General features: G+C 36.4%; 4 protein-coding genes across 4 annotated transcripts; 3 read left to right on the forward strand and 1 right to left on the reverse strand.

Annotated features, from left to right (window-relative positions):
• The first annotated feature begins 635 nt into the window (after window positions 1-635).
• LOC120185690 (receptor-like protein kinase FERONIA) lies at window positions 636-1,717 on the forward strand. The gene is made up of 2 exons (XM_039189847.1): window positions 636-1,167; window positions 1,227-1,717. Exons 1-2 carry the CDS (start codon window positions 636-638, stop codon window positions 1,715-1,717), a joined length of 1,023 nt encoding a protein of 340 aa, XP_039045778.1.
• An 11-nt stretch (window positions 1,718-1,728) lies between these two features.
• Window positions 1,729-4,942, forward strand: LOC120185691. The gene is made up of 3 exons (XM_039189848.1): window positions 1,729-2,093; window positions 2,342-4,760; window positions 4,817-4,942. Exons 1-3 carry the CDS (start codon window positions 1,729-1,731, stop codon window positions 4,940-4,942), a joined length of 2,910 nt encoding a protein of 969 aa, XP_039045779.1.
• A 1,656-nt stretch (window positions 4,943-6,598) lies between these two features.
• LOC120185692 (receptor-like protein kinase FERONIA) lies at window positions 6,599-6,988 on the forward strand. The gene has a single exon (XM_039189849.1). The coding sequence runs from the start codon at window positions 6,599-6,601 to the stop codon at window positions 6,986-6,988; it is 390 nt and encodes a 129-aa protein (XP_039045780.1).
• Window positions 6,989-8,656: 1,668 nt separating this feature from the next.
• LOC120185754 (thioredoxin H9-like) lies at window positions 8,657-12,077 on the reverse strand. Its single transcript, XM_039189886.1, has 5 exons — window positions 12,032-12,077; window positions 11,134-11,201; window positions 10,219-10,341; window positions 9,454-9,576; window positions 8,657-9,015 (listed from the first exon to the last, which is right to left on the reverse strand). The coding sequence occupies exons 2-5, from the start codon at window positions 11,152-11,154 to the stop codon at window positions 8,863-8,865; spliced, it is 420 nt and encodes a 139-aa protein (XP_039045817.1). The 5' UTR covers window positions 11,155-11,201; window positions 12,032-12,077; the 3' UTR covers window positions 8,657-8,862.
• Between the last annotated feature and the right edge of the window lie 7,223 nt (window positions 12,078-19,300).

Consider the following 19,300-nt stretch of genomic DNA (forward strand, 5'->3'; position numbering starts at 1 on the left):
CGATGACCGGAAATGGACCCCGGATTTTGGGCAGTAAGTTCCTTGTCGGAAATGGGAACTCCGTGGCTTCCCGAGCTGCCACGCAAGATCCCTCGGTCCCTGAAGTTCCTTACTTTACCGCCCGTGTTTTTCGTTCCGAATTTACCTTTAACTTCCCGGTCGTGGCCGGTCGGAAATTTGTTAGGCTGTATTTCTATGCTAATTCATACGATGGCCGGAATTCGAGTAATGCTTTGTTTTCGGTCACATCCGGTTCTTATACTCTTCTCAAGAATTTCAGTGCTGCTCAAACGAGTGAAGCTATGAACTACGCTTTTATTGTTAAGGAGTATTCCATCAATGTAGACGGTGACCGCTTGAACTTGACGTTTAGTCCCGGTTCCGCTCCTTCAAATGCCTATGCGTTTGTCAATGGGATTGAGGTTTTGTCGATGCCTGATATTTATAGTAACACCGATGGAATACCGGTCGTGGGACAAAACTCGCCCTTCACCATCGATAACAGCACCGCTCTCTAGAATGTTTATCGGCTGAATGTGGGTAGAAACGACATCTCGCCTTCGGGTGATACAGGTCTGTTTAGGTCTTGGTATGATGACCAGCCTTACCTGTTTGGTGCAACCTATGGAGTTTCGATGGCTGCAGATCCAAATATCACGATCGATTATGGTACCACGCCTAGGTATATTGCACCACAAAATGTGTACACCACTGCTAGATCCATGGGGTCGAATGCTCAAGTGAACTATAACTACAATTTAACCTGGATGTTCGGTGTTGACTCTGGATTCTCTTTCCTGGTCAGGCTACATTTCTGTGAGTTTACAGATAATATTACTAAGGTTAATCAACGCGTGTTTGATGTCTTTCTTAACAATCGGACCGCCGAGCAAGGGGTTGACGTGATTTTGCTGGTGAATGAACAAGTATATGTTCCTTTGTATAGGGATTATGTGGTCATGGTTCCTGGAGGGAATTTACAGCAGGATCTATGGCTTGCATTGCATCCAGACCCGAATAGCAAGCCCCAGTATCATGATGCAATCTTAAATGGTGTCGAGATATTCAAGACAAGTGATCCGAAAAGCAACTTAGCAGGGCCTAATCTTACCCCCAGTCCAAAACATAATGTGGTTGGTTCGTCGTTGGCTTTGTCATCTCGTCAAGGTCATTCGACGAATCGACCTGCAATTATTGCTGGGGGGTTGGTGGTGGGCTGATTCTAGCTCTTGCTATCGGTCTCTGTGTTGTTGCTGCTGCTTCACGCCACCATATGCACAATGGTGCAAAGTATACGAGTGCAAGTTCACACACTACAGGTTCGGCGAAGACAAATACTACAGGGAGCTATGCTTCCTCCCTCCCTTCGAATCTTTGCCGCCATTTCTCATTTGTTGAGATCAAGACCGCCACGAACAATTTTGATGATTCTTTAGTCCTTGGGGTGGGAGGTTTTGGCAAAGTTTACAAGGGAGAAATTGATGGCGGGACGACTAAAGTTGCAATCAAGCGTGGCAACCCGCTATCCGAGCAAGGTGTGCATGAATTCCAAACTGAGATTGAAATGCTCTCTAAACTCCGCCTCCGCCACCTTGTTTCGTTGATCAGGTATTGCGAAGAGAACTGTGAGATGATCTTTGTTTATGATTATATGGCTCATAGAACATTGCGTGAACATCTGTACATAACCAAAAAGCCACCACTTCCATGGAAATAAAGGCTTGAAATATGCATCAGGGCTGCCCGTGGTTTGCACTATCTCCACACCGGTGCCAAGCACACTATTATTCACCGGGATGTGAAGACGATAAACATTCTTCTGGACGGGAAGTGGGTGGCGAAAGTTTCCGATTTTGGATTGTCGAAAATCGGCACACATTGGATCATACTCATGTGAGCACTGTCGTGAAGGGTAGCTTCGGCTATTTGGACCCCGAGTATTTCAGAATACAGCAGCTAACCGATAAGTCTGATGTTTACTCTTTTGGGTTTGTCATGTTCGAAATCCTTTGCACACGCCCTGCATTGAATCCTACGCTGCCAAAGGAGCAAGTAAGCCTTGCAGAGTGGGTCGCACATTGTTACAAGAAAGTGTTAGTTGTCAGATATTTAGTTAGTTAAGCTGTTGATAATTAGATAGATTGTTGTTGTTAATTAGTTCGTTTGTTAGTGAGGTTAGTAACTGTTAGTGGCTGTATATAAAGGCTTTAGTTTTGTAAACTGATGATTATGATGAGTAAAATAGTTGGAGCACGTTTTCTGTAAATATGCCTTTTTAACATGGTATCAGAGCCAGGTTAATTTCCCTTGACTTTGCTTTGCACGGTCAAAATTGATTTAGAGATTTTACTTCTCTTTTCCTCTCCTTCGCAGCCATGGAGAATTCAACCTTCGATTTCAATCATCCGTTATTCCTGTATGCCATGGAGCGATTTGCCAAGGTTGATGGTTCCAGATCGTTCTTCCTTCACCGAGAAATCACGCTCCTCAATCAAGGTGATTCTTCCATCTCAACATATTTCACTCGATTAAAATCGCTATGGGACGAGTATGAAGCCTTGGCTCCCATTTCCCCTTGTGGTTGTGCTCTTTCACAACGCACAACAGCTCACTACACACAACAGAAATTATTTCAATTTCTCATGGGTCTCAATGAGACGTTTACTGCTGTGCGGAGTCAAATTCTGCTTATGCAGCCATTGTCGACTGTCAATATGGCATATTCGATGCTGGTTCAGGAGGACTCGCAGAGGGTTCACTATTCTGCCCTTTCTTCAATCTTTGAGGTCTCGACTTTATACTCTATCTCTGCTGGGACTATTGATCGGAAAAAATTCTCTGGTGTGTGTGATTACTGTAAAATTCGAGGGCATAAGCGTGAGAATTGCTACCGGTTGATAAGATTCCCGGCTGATTTTAAGTTTTCCAAGAAGAAATGTGGTCGGGTTGCTTTGGCCTCTACTAGGTCTCCTCTCGGGTCTCACAATCATTCAAGTTCTGAGTCCCAACCTGAAGCAGTCTCCAATGTTCCTATGTTTACAAAGGCTCAGTATGATCAGATACTTCATCTCTTGAACACGGCGCCTTCTGTGGATACAGTGACACATGCTGCAGCAAATACTATAGGTATTAACGCTGCCACTACCAATTTTTCTTTCAATTGGATATTAGACTCAGGGGCCACTGACCATATGTTATCAGATTTTAATAGACTAAAATCTCATGTTCCATGTACATCAGCTTCTAGACTTGTACACTTACCTAATGGCCAAACATCTCCCATAACACATATAGGTTCTGGTTACCTTGACCAGAATAATACCCTTAAGAATGTCCTGTATATACCAAATTTTGCACATAACCTTCTATATGTTTCCAAACTGACCAAAGAGCTTAATTGTACTGTTTCCTTTTATCCTGAATTATGCATTTTACAGGATCTATCCACTGGAAAGATGAAGGGGATTGGTAGAGAGTCTCGTGGGCTGTATTTTTTTGATTCTTCAACTTTTGATTCTGGTATTTTTTCTGTTCCTCACTGTCATTCCTTTTCTTGTACTCCTGCTTTGGGTTCTTCAAAATGTATGAATCTTTCAACTATTAATAATACAAAGATTTGGCATGCTCGTTTAGGACACCCCTCTTTCTCTAGTTTACATAAAATCCCATATTTACAATCTTATAAGTTTGATGTTGACAGTGTCCATAAATGCTCTATTTGTCCTCTTGCTAAACAATCTAGGTTACTCTTTCCCCACAGTATATCTAGAGCTTCTACACCTTTTGATTTGATACATATTGACTTATGGGGACCCTATAGGATTTCCACTCATAGTGGTCATAGGTCTTTTCTCACCATTGTTGATGATCACACAAGGGTGTCTTGGATTTTTTTGTTGAGGCTTAAGAGTGATGCAATCCTTTCTTTAAAACAATTCTTTGCCTATGTAAGAAATCATTTTTCAGTCACAATTAAATTCATTAGAAGTGACAATGGTTCTGAGTTTTTTGCTAGTGAGTGTTCTTCTTTTTTTTCTTCATTGGGTATTATTCATCAAAGTTCCTGTGTTCATACTCCTCAACAAAATGGTATTGTTGAAAGAAAACACAAGCATTTGTTAGAGGTAGCTAGAGCTCTCAAATTTCATTCCCAAGTTCCTGTTAAGTTTTGGGGGGAATGTGTCAACACAACCTGTTATATCATTAACAGGTTGCCTTCTTCTTCTTTAGCTGGAAAATGTCCCTTTGAACTTCTTCATGGTAAACCTCCAAATTTGTCTCATATGAGAATTTTTGGTTGTTTATGTTATGCCACTCAACCAAACTACAAGGACAAGTTCTCTCCAAAAGCAATACCTTCTATCTTTACGGGTTATTCTGTCACTCAAAAAGGTTACCTCTTGTTTAATCTTGAAAAACAAACATTCTTTGTTAATAGAGATGTAAAGTTCCATGAGGACATTTTTCCCTTCAAGTTTCCCATTTCTTCTTCTTCCCTATTTTTTCCTATTCAAGAACTTTCTGACTCTGATTTTCTGGTCATGCCCTCTCACACCCAAGCTCATGTACCTTCTGTGTCTACATCACCTCAAGCTTCAACAAATAATTTTTTTTTACCTCCTCCTTCACCTCAACCCATTATTTCTGATGACTCTTCATCAAGTAGCATTTCTATCCCTCCTAGGCAGTCTACTAGGGTCAAAAAACAGCCTGCTTGGTTACATGATTTTGTGCAGTCCTACCAATCTTCTCTCTTCCAAGTACTTATCCAATTTCTCACTTTCTTTCTTATTCTCATCTTCCTGCTAAAACTTAGCTTTATCTTTCTTCTATCTCTCATTTGGTTGAGCCTAAGACATATGCTGAAGCCATTCAAAATCCTGAGTGGATTAAAGCTATGAATGAAGAGATTTTAGCCTTGGAATCTAATAATACCTGGTGATTGGTTCCCTTACCTTCTAATAAGACTCCTATTGGAAGTAAGTGGGCGTATCGTATCAAATATAATTCGAATGGAGAAGTGGAGAGGTTTAAAGCACGTCTCGTTGCTAAAGGATACACTTAAAGAGAAGGGGTTGATTATGTTGAGACCTTCTCACCTGTGGCAAAGATGGTCACTGTCAGAACAGTCCTGGCTCTTGCTTCTATTCATCAATGGCCTCTTTTTCAGATGGATGTATACAATGCCTTCCTCCAAGGTGATCTAGTTGAAGAGGTATACATGTCCTTACCTGAGGGTTTTTGCAGTCAGGGGGAGCCCAGGGTGTGTAGACTGCACAAATCTTTGTATGGACTGAAGCAGGCTTCAAGGCAGTGGAACATGAAGCTGACAGAAGCTCTTCTAGAGGCAGAGTATTCTCAAAGCAAATTTGATTACTCATTGTTCACTAAGTCACAAGGAAGCAAGATAGTTATAATGCTCATATATGTGGATGATCTGTTGATAACTGGAAATGACAGTGGATTGATTGAAGAACTTAAAGGAATTCTAAATAGAAACTTCAAGATGAAAGATCTTGGTAAACTAAGGTATTTTCTTGGCTTAGAAATATTAAGATAAAAAAGGGGAATAATTATAAGCCAAAGGAAGTATGCATTGGAGTTAATTGAAGAAACTGGACTAGGGGGTGCAAGGCCTGCTGTAACTCCCTTGGAATAAAATAAGAGGTTGGTTTCAGAGGATGAGCTATTAAAGGAAAAGACAAGTTATCAAAGGTTGATAGGGAAGCTAATTTACCTTACCAGCACAAGGCCTGATATTGCTTATTCAGTACAATTACTGAGTCAATTCATGCAGCAACCAAGGAAAATACACTTGGATGCAGCTTTGAGGGTGGTCAGGTATATCAAAAGCAGTCCAGATCAAGGAGTGTTACTGAGTGCAGAAAGTCAGTCTCAACTTCAGGCTTTTTGTGATTCAGATTGGGCAACTTGCCCGATGACAAGGAGGTCAGTAACAGGTTTTTGTGTGAAGTTAGGGGACTCTTTGTTATCTTGGAAGTCCAAGAAACAAAATACAATTGCAAGGTCATCTGCAGAGGTAGAATATCTAAGGATGGCGATGACAGCTGCAGAAATAGTCTGGTTAACAGGTTTACTGAATGAACTTGGGTTTAAAAACACAGGACCAACAAAATTGATGTGTGATAATAAGGCAGCCCTTCAAATAGCATCAAATCCAGTTTTTCATGAGAGAACAAAGCACATTGAAATTGACTTCCATTTTGTTCGAGAAAAGATTTAAGAGGGAATAATTGAAACAGAGTATGTGAAGACAACGAATCAGCAGGCAGACATTCTAACAAAAGCTTTGGGAGTTCAACAGCATGAATAATTGTGTTCCAAGTTGGGGTTAATTAACATCTTTAACCACCAACTTGAGGGGGAGTGTAGTTGTCAGATATTTAGTTAGTTAAGTTGTTGATAATTAGTTAGATTGTTGTTGTTAATTAGTTAGTTTGTTAGTGAGGTTAGTAACTGTTAGTGGTTGTATATAAAGGCTTTAGTTTTGTAAACTGATGATTATGATGAGTAAAATAGTTGGAGCACGTTTTCTGTAAATATGCCTTTTTAACATAAAGGCATCCTTGATCAGATCATGGATCCTCATCTGAAAGGGAAGATAACACCAGAATGCTTCAAAAAGTTTGCAGAGACAGCAATGAAGTACGTGGCTGATCAGGGAATCGAGAGACCATTGATGGGCCATGTACTGTGGAACCTGGAGTTTGCATTGCAACTGCATGAGAGTGTAGAAGAGAGAGGGAAAGGAATCGATGAAATGGACATGGAGGAAGGAAGCTATGACGGAACATGTAAAGGCAAGAAAGATCCTAACGCAACCATGGGTTTTGACGGAAATGTAATGGATTCTCGGAGCGGCGGGATGAGTATGAGCATGGGTGGTCATAGCCTGGCTAGTAACGACTCCGATGGATTGACACCAAGTGCTTTTTTCTCACAGATCATGAACCCTAAAGGGCATTGAGATGAGGGATTGCATGTTTTTGTTACTCGAGCAGCGCACGCTATGGAATGGAAATTCAAGTTTGGTTGTGGCATATATTTACTTACAATTAGTGTATTTGTTTGTACGTATTCACTTTGGTTATGTGGTTCAATCCAAGTTGGTTGTTGTAATTTGCATGGAGAAAATAAAAGGTTGCACTGACATAATACACAAACTGATTGTAGTTCCATTACAAAGTAAAGGAAGCACGAAGGGGGGAGGTAGAAGAGCCGTTATGGCATTATGCATGACATGAGAACGACATACTGGGCAATGGCATTGCGCATGACATAATGGATAATGGCATTGTGGATGACATAATGGGTAATGACCTTGTGCATGACATAATGGGTAGGTTGTTATGTTGCCCGCCCTATCTTTAGCTTTAGTATGAGAAAGGAAGCGTGAGGCGATGGAAGAGCTGTGTTTATGTCTAATTCGGTCGTGTAATCTGAGGTGGTCGTGTAATCTGAGGTGGCCATGTGAATGTTTTGAACCAAAATGGACAATGTGATAATGATAGAAAACTAAGGAAACTCTATTAATTGAATTCTAACCAAGTTTGTTTCTTTTACAATGCGATAATGACATAATGGGTAACGCTTATGCTCTTTTTTAACATCTAAATAAATCTAAATGTGTGCTTATGTTATCCAAAAAAAAGTACGTGTGTATATGTTCGAGATTGTGGCTCAAAATTATATATGCACGAATCAAACGATCTTGATAGTAAAAATATTATTGTGATTCTTTGAGTCTCAAGTTCGAGTACTATGAATGTTAGGAGTATGAACATTCCATCTCAAATGATTGAGAGTTATTTTTGAACAAATGATATCTTATATTTACCTCGAATTAATAAAAAAAATATATAATGTCTATTTTAATCTTAAATTCTAAAATCTAAAACTTCAAACCTTAAAACATAAATTCTTAATCATACGAGTAAACTCTAAATTATATCCTTAAATACTAAAATAAATAAAATTATGTAAATTCTAATTTAAACAGTTTATATATAAGGATTTTTTAATATAAATGATAATTTGACTCAATTTTTTTTTAAAAAAAATATTAGGATCCGTTTGGTTCTAGACAATATAAATCTTTCACATATGTCTCCTAATTTAGTAATAACTTTTTTTCTATTAAACTTTATTTATTAATATCTAAAAGAAATAGATTTGTAACTATATTTATGTAATATTAAGTTTGTCATTATACTTTGTTTGGTGAAGCATTGCACTTCTGAGACTAATATAAACTTGATACTATATTTTAATTCAATTTTAACTGTCGTTCCTTCACCTTTTTATTATTGAATTCTACCATTAAAATGTGATTTTTGTTTGAATTTTGTTATTCCATTTTAATTTGAAATAATTTGTCGGTTAAATTTGCCTTCAAAATTTCCAAAGTCAATAATGACTGAAAAATTTTAATCATAGAAAAAAAATTGATGGAAAAGTTGAATAAAAATCATACTTGAGTTACAAATTTCAACAGTAATGACAAATTAGATCATAATATCAAGCTTAGTGAAAAATGTCAATACTCAAATTGAGTTCAATGATAGCAAATTTACCTTTTAGCCCTGGAATATCACAAATGCTAAAAATGCGATTTGTTAAATACACAACCTTTCGCATAAAACAACACTTTCCATCTCAGTTGTAACCTTTGCATACAAGCAAGCATAGGATAAAGTAAGGATAAGGCATTCCAAGAATTACAATTATATATTAACAAACAACACTTTCCATCTCAATGCAACCAAAGCTCTCAACTCACAAAAACACAAACAGAAGGCTATGTTCATTGCTGATTCTCCAAAACCAGTAACCTCACCGATGTCAATTCCTATAACTCCCCATTGAATCCAAAACAGCAGTGATCTTCTTCTGCAACTCTGGCTTGTTTGCTCCAACAAGCTTGTCGATTTGCTGCCCATCTTTCAGAAAGAAAAATGTAGGAGTGGCTTTAATATCCCATGAAGTGCTGAAATCCTGTAATCACAAACCAAATTCTCCCACTTCACAACTAACACGTGAATAATAAGGATAATACTTCTTCACAGAGGTCACAAGTTCGAGCAGCAACTAACTCTGCAGGGTGTGTGTGCGTTATCAATAGGCTAGGAAAACATCTAACAGATACTACCTTGTAATCACCTCAGACTATTCAAATAATAAGAATAATAATAATAATAGTCGTGTGCCTGCCGACTTTGGAGTCCTATACATTTGTTACACCTAGCCAAATTTGTTTTTATGAAAGGGAACTAAGATCTTGCTTCAGAAAATTCCACTAACAGTACCAAAGTGTAAATTCTGACTTGTGAGGATATGTTCCATTATCCATATCGTATTACTCATGCATAATCACTAGCTCCACGGATTAAAGAAATAAAATGGCAGGTGGCAGGTAGACATTTCGATACTTACGGTTAGTTCATCAACATCTATCAACAAGAACATCAGAGAAGAGTGCTTCTCTGAGAGTTCACAATAAAATGGTGCAAGCATTCTACAAGGGCCACACCATGTTGCGCTGAAGTTTGCAATTACCTGATAAATCATTAGGCTTTAGACATTAGAGAACTCAAGGCTTTCATAAAGATGAAAAGCATACAAGTGAACTAAGAGCAAGTATAATTTCCGGGCAACGGTAAGGAGAGAGGAATCCAAAATAATAAAAAAAGTCCCGATGATATTTTCATGCATAGAAGCTACCTCATTAATGTAATACAAAAAGAACTTGAAAAATTCACATTCCAGACAAATTACAGAGTAACCAAAATTTCACAGGGCCTCATCTATAACTTAAAACTAAAGACAGGAAGAAGAAGAAAACAAAATAACAGAAAACTCTCATTATTCTATGAAACCATGTTCCCGGTTATTATGTTTATCTCAGAGAAAAATAGTTTACAGAGCTTTTCCTAACTTAGAATCAGTTATTGTTGATGAGTTCTTTAGAGGAGACTTTCATGGTAAACACTGTAGTATAATGGATATAGATAGCTATCCGCATGTCGAATTTTCATGTGTGAGCTCAGATTATTACTCCAAAAGGGTATAGAAATTAACATGTAACTAAAAAGCGATATGACATTAAACAGAGAGGTTTGAGAAATGAAGGGAAAATCCTCTAGCATAGTTACCCCTGTTCTGTTGCCTTGGCCGAGTAGAAAGCATTAAGAAACTTACAATCTTGCCATCTCTCTTTGCTTCAGACAACTTCTGATCCCAATCCTCTTTGGAGGTAACACGGTGCACATTTCCACCGACAAACTCAACAGCTTCATCCAAATCGGCTCCATCGGACTTATCCTACAAGTATCACAGGTATCATACAACTTTAACAAGGTACTAGTAACCCATGCAGGATCACAATCAGCATTAAGACGACAAAAATGTTGGTAAAGACTATACCATTATCTTTGTTAGTTAAAAGAACACATCATTAACAAAACCATGACCACCATTTAACTCATCATAGTGTTGTGAATCTCATTCTCAAAGAGCACCCAGTTTCCCAAGGCAAGGCATTAGAATCCTGAGAAACAATCTCTAAGACATTGGAGTTGTCACTAGTATACTGAAATGCTTGTTTTCTTTTCTATAAATAAAAAAGTTCAATTTTCCTTTGAGTAATTCTAAAAATAAAAGTTAAAAGGAACAAAGAGGTCTAGAAAACCAGTTCACCTGACAAACTACAAAATATACCATATACTAAACACATGTATTTTTATAAACTGAAATAAAATTGTTTTGATCTATTATTAGCGTGAACAAATTGCAACAAACACAAAAAAAGGAACCAAATACCATGGCTTCATAAGAACATAAACAAATTCAGTTTCAGTTTCCAAGAAATGGTAGGAGCAATATATTCTTCTTCTTAGAGCTCTTTGAAAATTTAGTTTTCTCATTTAAAGCTGTCGAATAATCATCATCATGACGCTGAGCCTTTGCATCGAAAATTCCACATGTCCGATAATGGAAGCAAAGTATCATCAAATTTTGATCTTGAAATGTTTCAGAATTTCGTAGTTTATTTAATTAAAGATCCATTACATTTTGGCCAACAAAATGTAAATAACATGTGCTAAAAGCACTTACCCTAGAGAAGCAATGTCCCATATTTTTAAAAATTGCGAAAATGCCAACTGCAGCATTCAATAAGAGCCCTGGAAAGACATCAAAGTCAAGAAATCGCAGACTAAGTCCGTGGCAAATAAACAATTTGATCCATAGCAAATAAACAATTTGATCATCAATTTATAGGGGGAAAAAACAATCTTAAAACAAGTTTAGATTAAATCCGTTCTACTTCTACTTCCACACCTACAATAAACTTAAAATAGGCATATATTTACATTTCTGAACAAATTACGGTCCATTCTAATTTCCAAACCCAGAAATTACGAGTACACAAGCCCATATCATGCTGTTAGCTTTCTCAGATCTTTTCCATATCTCAAAAGAAAATCTCCAAAAATGAAATTCCCATTGGATTGAACAAATAGTCAAAATGCCAACAGCAATTCCACCATAACTTTCGACTTCTCACTTGAATTATCAGAATTTTAATCTTTTAGTTCTTTTTTTCTTTTAACATAAACCAAGAAAGGAAAGAGAGCAGTAAAAGAGTAATCTGAAAGTACTCCATAAAGGGAAACAGAAAGAGAAAGCCAGTTAGGAGTGCAGGCTAAGAAAATTAATTATATATATATATATATATATATATATATATATATATATATATATATATATATATAAAAGAAGAATGCATCGATTAGCAACTCAGAACAAAGCGACGGCAAATTCACCTGTAAAAATTAAGGGTCGATTTTCCGAACAGATTATGACCAACAACAACTAATGAAAAATTGCAGTTTTAAGGGATCAAATTCGAAGCAGAAATTAAAGAGAGAAGCACAAAACACACAAATTAGGGTATAAAAAGCTAATGAAATTTATGAGAAATCAATAAAGGAAAGAAAGTTGAAAGAAAAACCCAAAGTAGCGGACAGAAATGGAGTCAAGCTGAAGCGTGGAAGGATGACCTACGGTTGTTGCTCTTTGATACTGGCCTTCTTATTTTTCCTATCTGAAATTACTTATATGCCCCAAACCAATGCTTTTCACTGTTGCCAGCTGGCTCAACCAATAATTTTGATTCTTCCTTTGCTACAAGGGACTAAATTTCATCGTTGGGGTTCATTGCACTGATCGATTTATATTTGTGTTTTTGTCTGTTTTTTTCATTTATTTCAAAAATATAATATAGGATTATTTTTATTTAAATAAGATAGGATTATTTCCATTTTTATTAATTAAGATATGATCATCACATGTTAATTATTGTTAACAATTAACATATTAAGTGACGTGATATTTTGGTATAATTATAAATTTAATCTATGTTATTTACATATTTTTTTAATTTAATCATACTTTTAATAAATTAAAATAAATTTAATCATCCAATCGAATGATACCACATGTGTAAATACTTAACTTGAATTCATAAAATTTTATATATATTAACTTTAAGAAATATACTTTTATATTAACTTATTAAATATATTTTATGGTTATCTTAATTTATTTTATTTTTATTTAAAAATATATTTTATTATTATTTTATTTTTTTAAAATATATATTTTATTTTAATTTACTAAATATGCTATATTATTATTTTGATAGAAAACAACTAGTTTTATTAAAAATAGAAAATATCCAGAATTACAATAAAGATTTACGAGCATAATCGTCGTAAACTAAATTATAATTTGGACATTTTCCTATAATTATTGACACAAAAACTAGCCACCTAAATCACAGAAAGACCATAAAAGGAAAAGGTTAAAAGAACCTAAACAATGCTCGAACAAAATAAGGATATAAACAAATTTGAATGCATCGACAAACGAACTATAAAAGGGGATGAAATTACTGAAAGAGCACTGACAAATCGTAAATCAGAGTCAAGCGACGTGAGAAAACTATCAACGGGCGTAAAACGCGTATTCAAATCAATCTGATGGTCTAAAGCAGGGAATATCAACATGATAACAAATAAGCGTCATCTTGATCAGTTGTAGCGATGTTAAATCCAACCCTGAGAAAAAAAGATAAACAAAAACAACGGCAAAAACCGTAACCTACTAAAAAACAGAGAAAAATATGCCACAAAAACATAGATAAACATGCCACAAAGGTAGATAACATGTAACAAAAAAACATAATTATTCTTATTAAAAACTAAAAAACAAAGAAAAAAGATAATATGTTGACGACAACCAGTATCAAAATCGATGTCACCGGTTAAATAAAATTAAAGAAGAAAAAGTTAGATTGACTAATAAAATTAAATCAAGTCGTAAAGAAAAAAGAAAAGAAAGAAAGATAGAGGAGGAGGAATAAGAAAACGACTAGAACTCTCACTAAATATATTATATTATTACTTTAAATTATTAAATATATTTTATTTTTATCTTAACTTCAATATATTTTAACATAAATTAAGAGAATATATAAATAACATAGACCAAATATATAATTATACCATAATATTTAATTCCTGTTAACAATAATTAACTTGTGGTGACCACATCTTAAATAAATAAAAACGAAAGTGATTATCTATTATGGTTTTTGAAATCACTGAGGAAAATGGACAAAACACAAACATAAATGATCATAACCCTAATTATTATTATCTAAATAATTGATTGGGATTTAGATATATGAACCTTTTTCCACCTTGTTTTATACATTTTGTATTTAAAATAATTTTATAAATGTTTAGCATAATTTAATTCAGATTTAAATGAAAATTCATTTCCAAATTATATGTTTTTTTAATGATTTAAATTATTTTTAGTTAAAATAATTATTTAAACTATCGTTTCGTAATTATTGTAAAGTTTAAAGGTCAGTCTCATTAAAAAAGTTAACTAATTATTTGCAAACTTTTTCTTTGTATAATTTATTTCTCGTGTAATGATAACAAAATTTATCATTGGTTTTTATTGATTTTGTTTGGTTGCCTAACTTGACAATTCTTTCGTTTTATGCAGAAAGGTATCACAAAGAGCAACATGAAGAAAACCAGTGCTGAGCCTCCAACCGCTATGGCTATTATGGCACCTGTACTCAGTTTTTTGCCTGTATCCCTTGGTAATGTTGAAGTAGGTAAGTAAGTGGGGGAAGGGGAAGGAGGGTTGACTGTGGGACACTAGTTCAATGGAGGGCCACAGAGAGAATTTCCTACAAAGAAGCAGGGAACTTGTTGATGGAAGATGGGATAGTTCCATTTAAGTTGTTGAAGCTCAAATTCAAAAGCCTAAGCCTTGGAAGATTGAGATTGGGGATATATCCTATAAGGGAGTTGTTTTGGAGATCTAAACCAGTAAGGTTTGTTAAGTTCTGAACTGTGGTTGGAATGGTGACTGCAATGGAGTTGAAGGAAAGATCAAGGAAATCCAAATTGGGAGACAGAGATGAAGCGATGCGACCTGAAAAGTTGTTGTGCTGAAGGTTTACATAACGGAGAGAGGAAGGGAGAGTACTACGGACGGAAGGTTACCGTTGAGGCGATTGGACTGGAGACTGAAGATCGTTAGAGCATCCAACTTTCCAAGTGTGTTGGATGGAATTGGACCGTGTAGTCCAACACCGGTAAGATGAAGACCTATCACACGGGAACGATCCTTGGTTCAATCGATGCCGATCCATGACGTGCATACCGGAATAGAAGGGCTCCAGTTGAGTTTCCTTCCATGAGGAACCGTGGCTGAAAATCGTAAGAGGGCCTGCTTATCCGAATCAAGATCAGCAATGGCTTCTGGAATGAAACATAGAAACAGGAAGGAAAATGTAGCAAAATGGGGAGGCAGTTTCATCTCAGCAGTCCTCATTCCCCTGGCAAAGCAAGATGTAGAATATAGAGCATGTAATTTGCTTGATGAAAAGAAAATGGTAATAGTGCATAAATGAAAGTTGTCTTGTTTACACATGTAAATACGATTCGTAACAAAATTTCCTTCATGCAAATAAACTTCCATCAACAAATACAAAAGAAACTTGTGAGTATAACGTTACCAAAATGGGTTCACAAGCATAATCCTTTTTCCAGTAAAGTAAAAGCAATGAACTGTAAAGGCACCATTGAAGCAATGCAAAAATCTTAAAACTATGGGATTTTCAAATTTAAAAATCTCACGTCTCCATCACTCAAAGCTTACTTCTGTACAATTGAACGAATGTTTGTTCACAAAGAAAACAAAACACTGTATAATGTATACAAGGACCGACACATGTGAACTTATATATGTTTACTGCATAAACATGCAGAATTCATTAGATAAAAAGACCCACCTCCAGAACTTCGAGGAATTGCAGATAAAACCCAGAAGCAGAAGCAGAAGCAAATGCAAATGAGAGGCGGAAGAAAACAAACCTTTAGCAATGGGGGAATCTGAGAGGAGAAGTGGAGGTTGAGAAGGTAAAATGGAGATTGTTAGATTCCCATTTAACGGCATTTCGTCACCAATTCGCTCAACCCAAAAGGAGAAAAAGGAAGCAAAGTTGTTAAATGTTTTGTGATTGGATATTGGAGCTCCAGCCAGGCTTGTTCGTGAAGCTAACGTCGTTCTTAATCGCATATCTCGAAGATTCTACTTCCAAGTCCCGTTGCTGCCCTGTCCTTAGTCTTCGATTCCCCAACCAAAAGCAAAGCAAGATGCTTCCGAAGTCTACATTCTCCATCCTCAAACTCCTTGTGTTTTAGGAACCGTTGGGCCAAATCTATGGAATCTTATTAATGGAACTGGAAAAACAAAGTTTAATTACTTCACTGTTATTATCACCAAAGGGAAGGATTTGCCTCCACTTTTTTAGAAATAAGATAGAGGAATTCAGATTTTAAATTCTGAAGTTATCGGCTTGACGTTTACGTTGTCTTTTTCCATATTTTAATGAACACATTCATCATTTAATTATGGCCTTTGACTTGTATCATATATGGAGAATATTATTATGTTTAATGATATGGCTGAAATTTTTCATATCAACAATTTTTTTTAAATTTGCTCTATTTTGGTCACTATTTAGGGTCTAGTTAAGAGACGTCTTGTAATTGATGACGGTGACAACGACTAATGATGATAGTGACAATGACGGATGATAACAGTGACAACAACAACAACAAAGGAAGGGTTAGAGAAGATGGGAGAATATATACATTTATCGAACTTTATCGTTTTATAGCTTTTAACACAAATCTTGTACCGAAAATCTGATTTCCACGAAAATCCTTGTTTTAGGCTAAGTTATTCATTTACAGGCTAAAATATATAACTTTTCAAAATTACCTTTTTTGATCCCTAAACTTTTCAATGTTTACACTTTAGCCACCAAAATTTCAAAACTTACATTTTATTTACTAGACAAAATTTGGGGTATTACATGGGATACTTAGAACCAGAGAACATAATAGTAATTTCATAAAATGGCTCAAGAAAATCACAAATTGTAACAACCCGATTTTCAAAATAATATTTAATTGAAATTGGAGGGCTTAATTGTGAAAATTTGCAAAAAAATTTGGGACTGAATTGAAAGATTTTAAAACTTGGAGCTTGTTTTAAAGTTAAAGAAAATTCAGGGACCAAGCCCTGAATTTAACCTTGGAGTGTCGGCAGGCAATTGTTATATGCGTGATTTCTGTTTTGAAAAACAGAAATCAATTTCACAAATCCTTCCTCACACACACAACTTCCAAACTCGATTCCGACGCCGTCCGAATTCCGATCGTTGTTTTGAAACCACCGTTGTGTTCATCATCGAGCGAGGAACAAACCCTTCAAATTAATTGAAGCGAAACGCGGCCAAACGTCAGGAATTTCAAGTCAAAGTAACGACGGTTTTGTTAGCTCTATCGCCGAGAAAATCTTAAATTCACCGCTGATCGTTGCTCCGTTTACGACACCTCCCGCACCATCGTGTTCCTTGTGCCATTCCGAGTTCACCGGTGTCAACCTTGTCCGCCATAGACGGCGGCGCGTGAGGAGGTGGTGCAGTCAAAGATTCGACCGATTTGAAATCGAGCTCTCCGCCGTTCAAAAATTTGAACCGATCGTTGTAAGTATCTCGAAATCGCTCAAAATAATTTTTAGAAATTTTTCCGGGATTTTTAGGGCCCCGGAGGACGCCTCACGCGCCACACGCGCCGCCGCAGGGCGAGTGGCTGCGGGAAACCGGTTTGACCGGTTCAAACCGGTTTGACCGGTCTGAATCGGTTTGACCGGTCTGACCCGACCCGACCTGACTGTTGACACGACCCGACCGGACCGTTGATTGTTGACTTTCTTTGACCAAAACTTAAAATGGCTTTGACCGAGCATTAAACGACCGTTAATCTTTTCCGAGTATACCTATCCTGATAGTTTTCGACGTGCCAAATCCGTTTACACTGTCCGTTTCATCAAATTCGAACCCGAAGGACTCCAAATCGACGGTCAAAGTAGTTGACTTTGACTTTGACCAAGAATCTGAATTTTCGAAAAGTCATACTTTATGTTTTTCGACGTCCTGATTCCGATTCCGCAATTCGTTTGGCCAAATTCAGACTCGAAATACCCCAAATTGATAGTCAAACCCGAAAAATGCTTATATACTTAAGAAGTCTAGTTTTGAACAATTAAATAGGATTTGGGACTGATAGATTATTATTGTTTGAAGGTACAAGAGACTCTCCGGATCGTTCGACAACTCGACCCAGCTCTTCTAGATCAGTTAAACCACGTGTGCCATTATTCACGCATTCGAAAACGGTAGCAGAGCGTGGTGAAACCAGCAATCAGTAGATTTGCTATTTGAACCTATTGTCGAGGTGTGTTCCCTACTTATTACTGAACTGTTTTATTGGTTTTAATATATGGTACACCGAATTCATTTGGTTATTGTTTTATGGATGCACCAATTTAATGTGACAATTTATGGAATATGGCTGCTATCTAATTTTTGTTTTGAAATGGTATATGATTACCATGTTTTTGGATTTATGGAATTTATGTCACGGTGCAATTGAATTTTGGAATTGAATTACGATGGAATAGCTCTGATCAAGCTAAATGGGCCTAATGTGACTCTTGAGGGCCCCAAGATGTTTCATTAGGTCGGCTTTCCTTTGTTGTGTGCTTTGGGTAAGCTATATGGACTTATTGACTTGGGCTTAAGGATACAAGCTTCAGAGCCTATCCTTAAGTCGGCTTTCTTTTTGCTATGTGCATAAAGTAAGCTATATGGAAAACAATTTTGAGAACTACTGATGGTGTACCAGAAAATGGTTTAAACTATGATTTTCAAAAGTTAAACTCTTTTACGAATTTGTGAGATTACTGGACTATGATTTGTACCTATTGACATTTTATGGAAATGTTGGGACACACTGAGCCTAGCTCACCTTTTGAAAATGTTTTCCCCCTTTCAAATACTGTTGGTTAGATACCTCGGTTCGAGCACTTGGAGGATCAACATATCTCTTGAAGTGAATCAGATTGTAATGTTTTTATCTTGCAAGTTGACTTTATTTTGGTGACATGGACCTTATTTTAAATATCGGATTTTATAATGATGACTCTTTTGCTAGTACTGCTCGGTTTATTGTGATTTTGAATTTGAAGACATGTTTTAAATTAAATTATTATTTATTGGTACTATATTTACGAGTTAGATTTTGATAGTATAATTTGTTTATAATTTCATGTTATTTATAATGTGATTTTATATTGATAGAATAACGATTTCGGAAAATGTCTTTAATAATCATAATGTGATCCACTAGACTTAGTCGAAACGCATAGGCCGGGTCTAGGGGGTTACATTTATTGGTATCAGAGCTTTTGGTTTATAACCCTCGGACTGTGTATGAGTCCACATTGAAAATACGATTTTGAAATATTTTACAAAACGAGTTACTAAGGCCATGTCACAAAGTTATTAAGATTTTAACTATGTTTGAGACTCCAAGTGCTTATCTAACCCTAAGTTTTATCTTCTGTAGTAAACTTGAGATCCATCAAAATGAGTGCTAGACGTGGTAGTCGAACTAGTCGTGGACGAGGTCGAGTGGCTAGATTCGCAGATCCGATCGATGAGATACGGGTAGATCCCCCACCTCCGATAGGTGATCATGCTCCTACGACCCCAACGGATCTGCCTCCTGCCGCTGGTATTGGCATGACTACACCGATAATAGGAGCGACCGATATTGAG

Source organism: Hibiscus syriacus, unplaced genomic scaffold (assembly GCF_006381635.1).
Source record: "Hibiscus syriacus cultivar Baekdansim isolate YM2019G1 unplaced genomic scaffold, ASM638163v2 tig00113124_pilon, whole genome shotgun sequence".
NCBI classification, from domain to species: Eukaryota; Viridiplantae; Streptophyta; class Magnoliopsida; order Malvales; family Malvaceae; genus Hibiscus; species Hibiscus syriacus.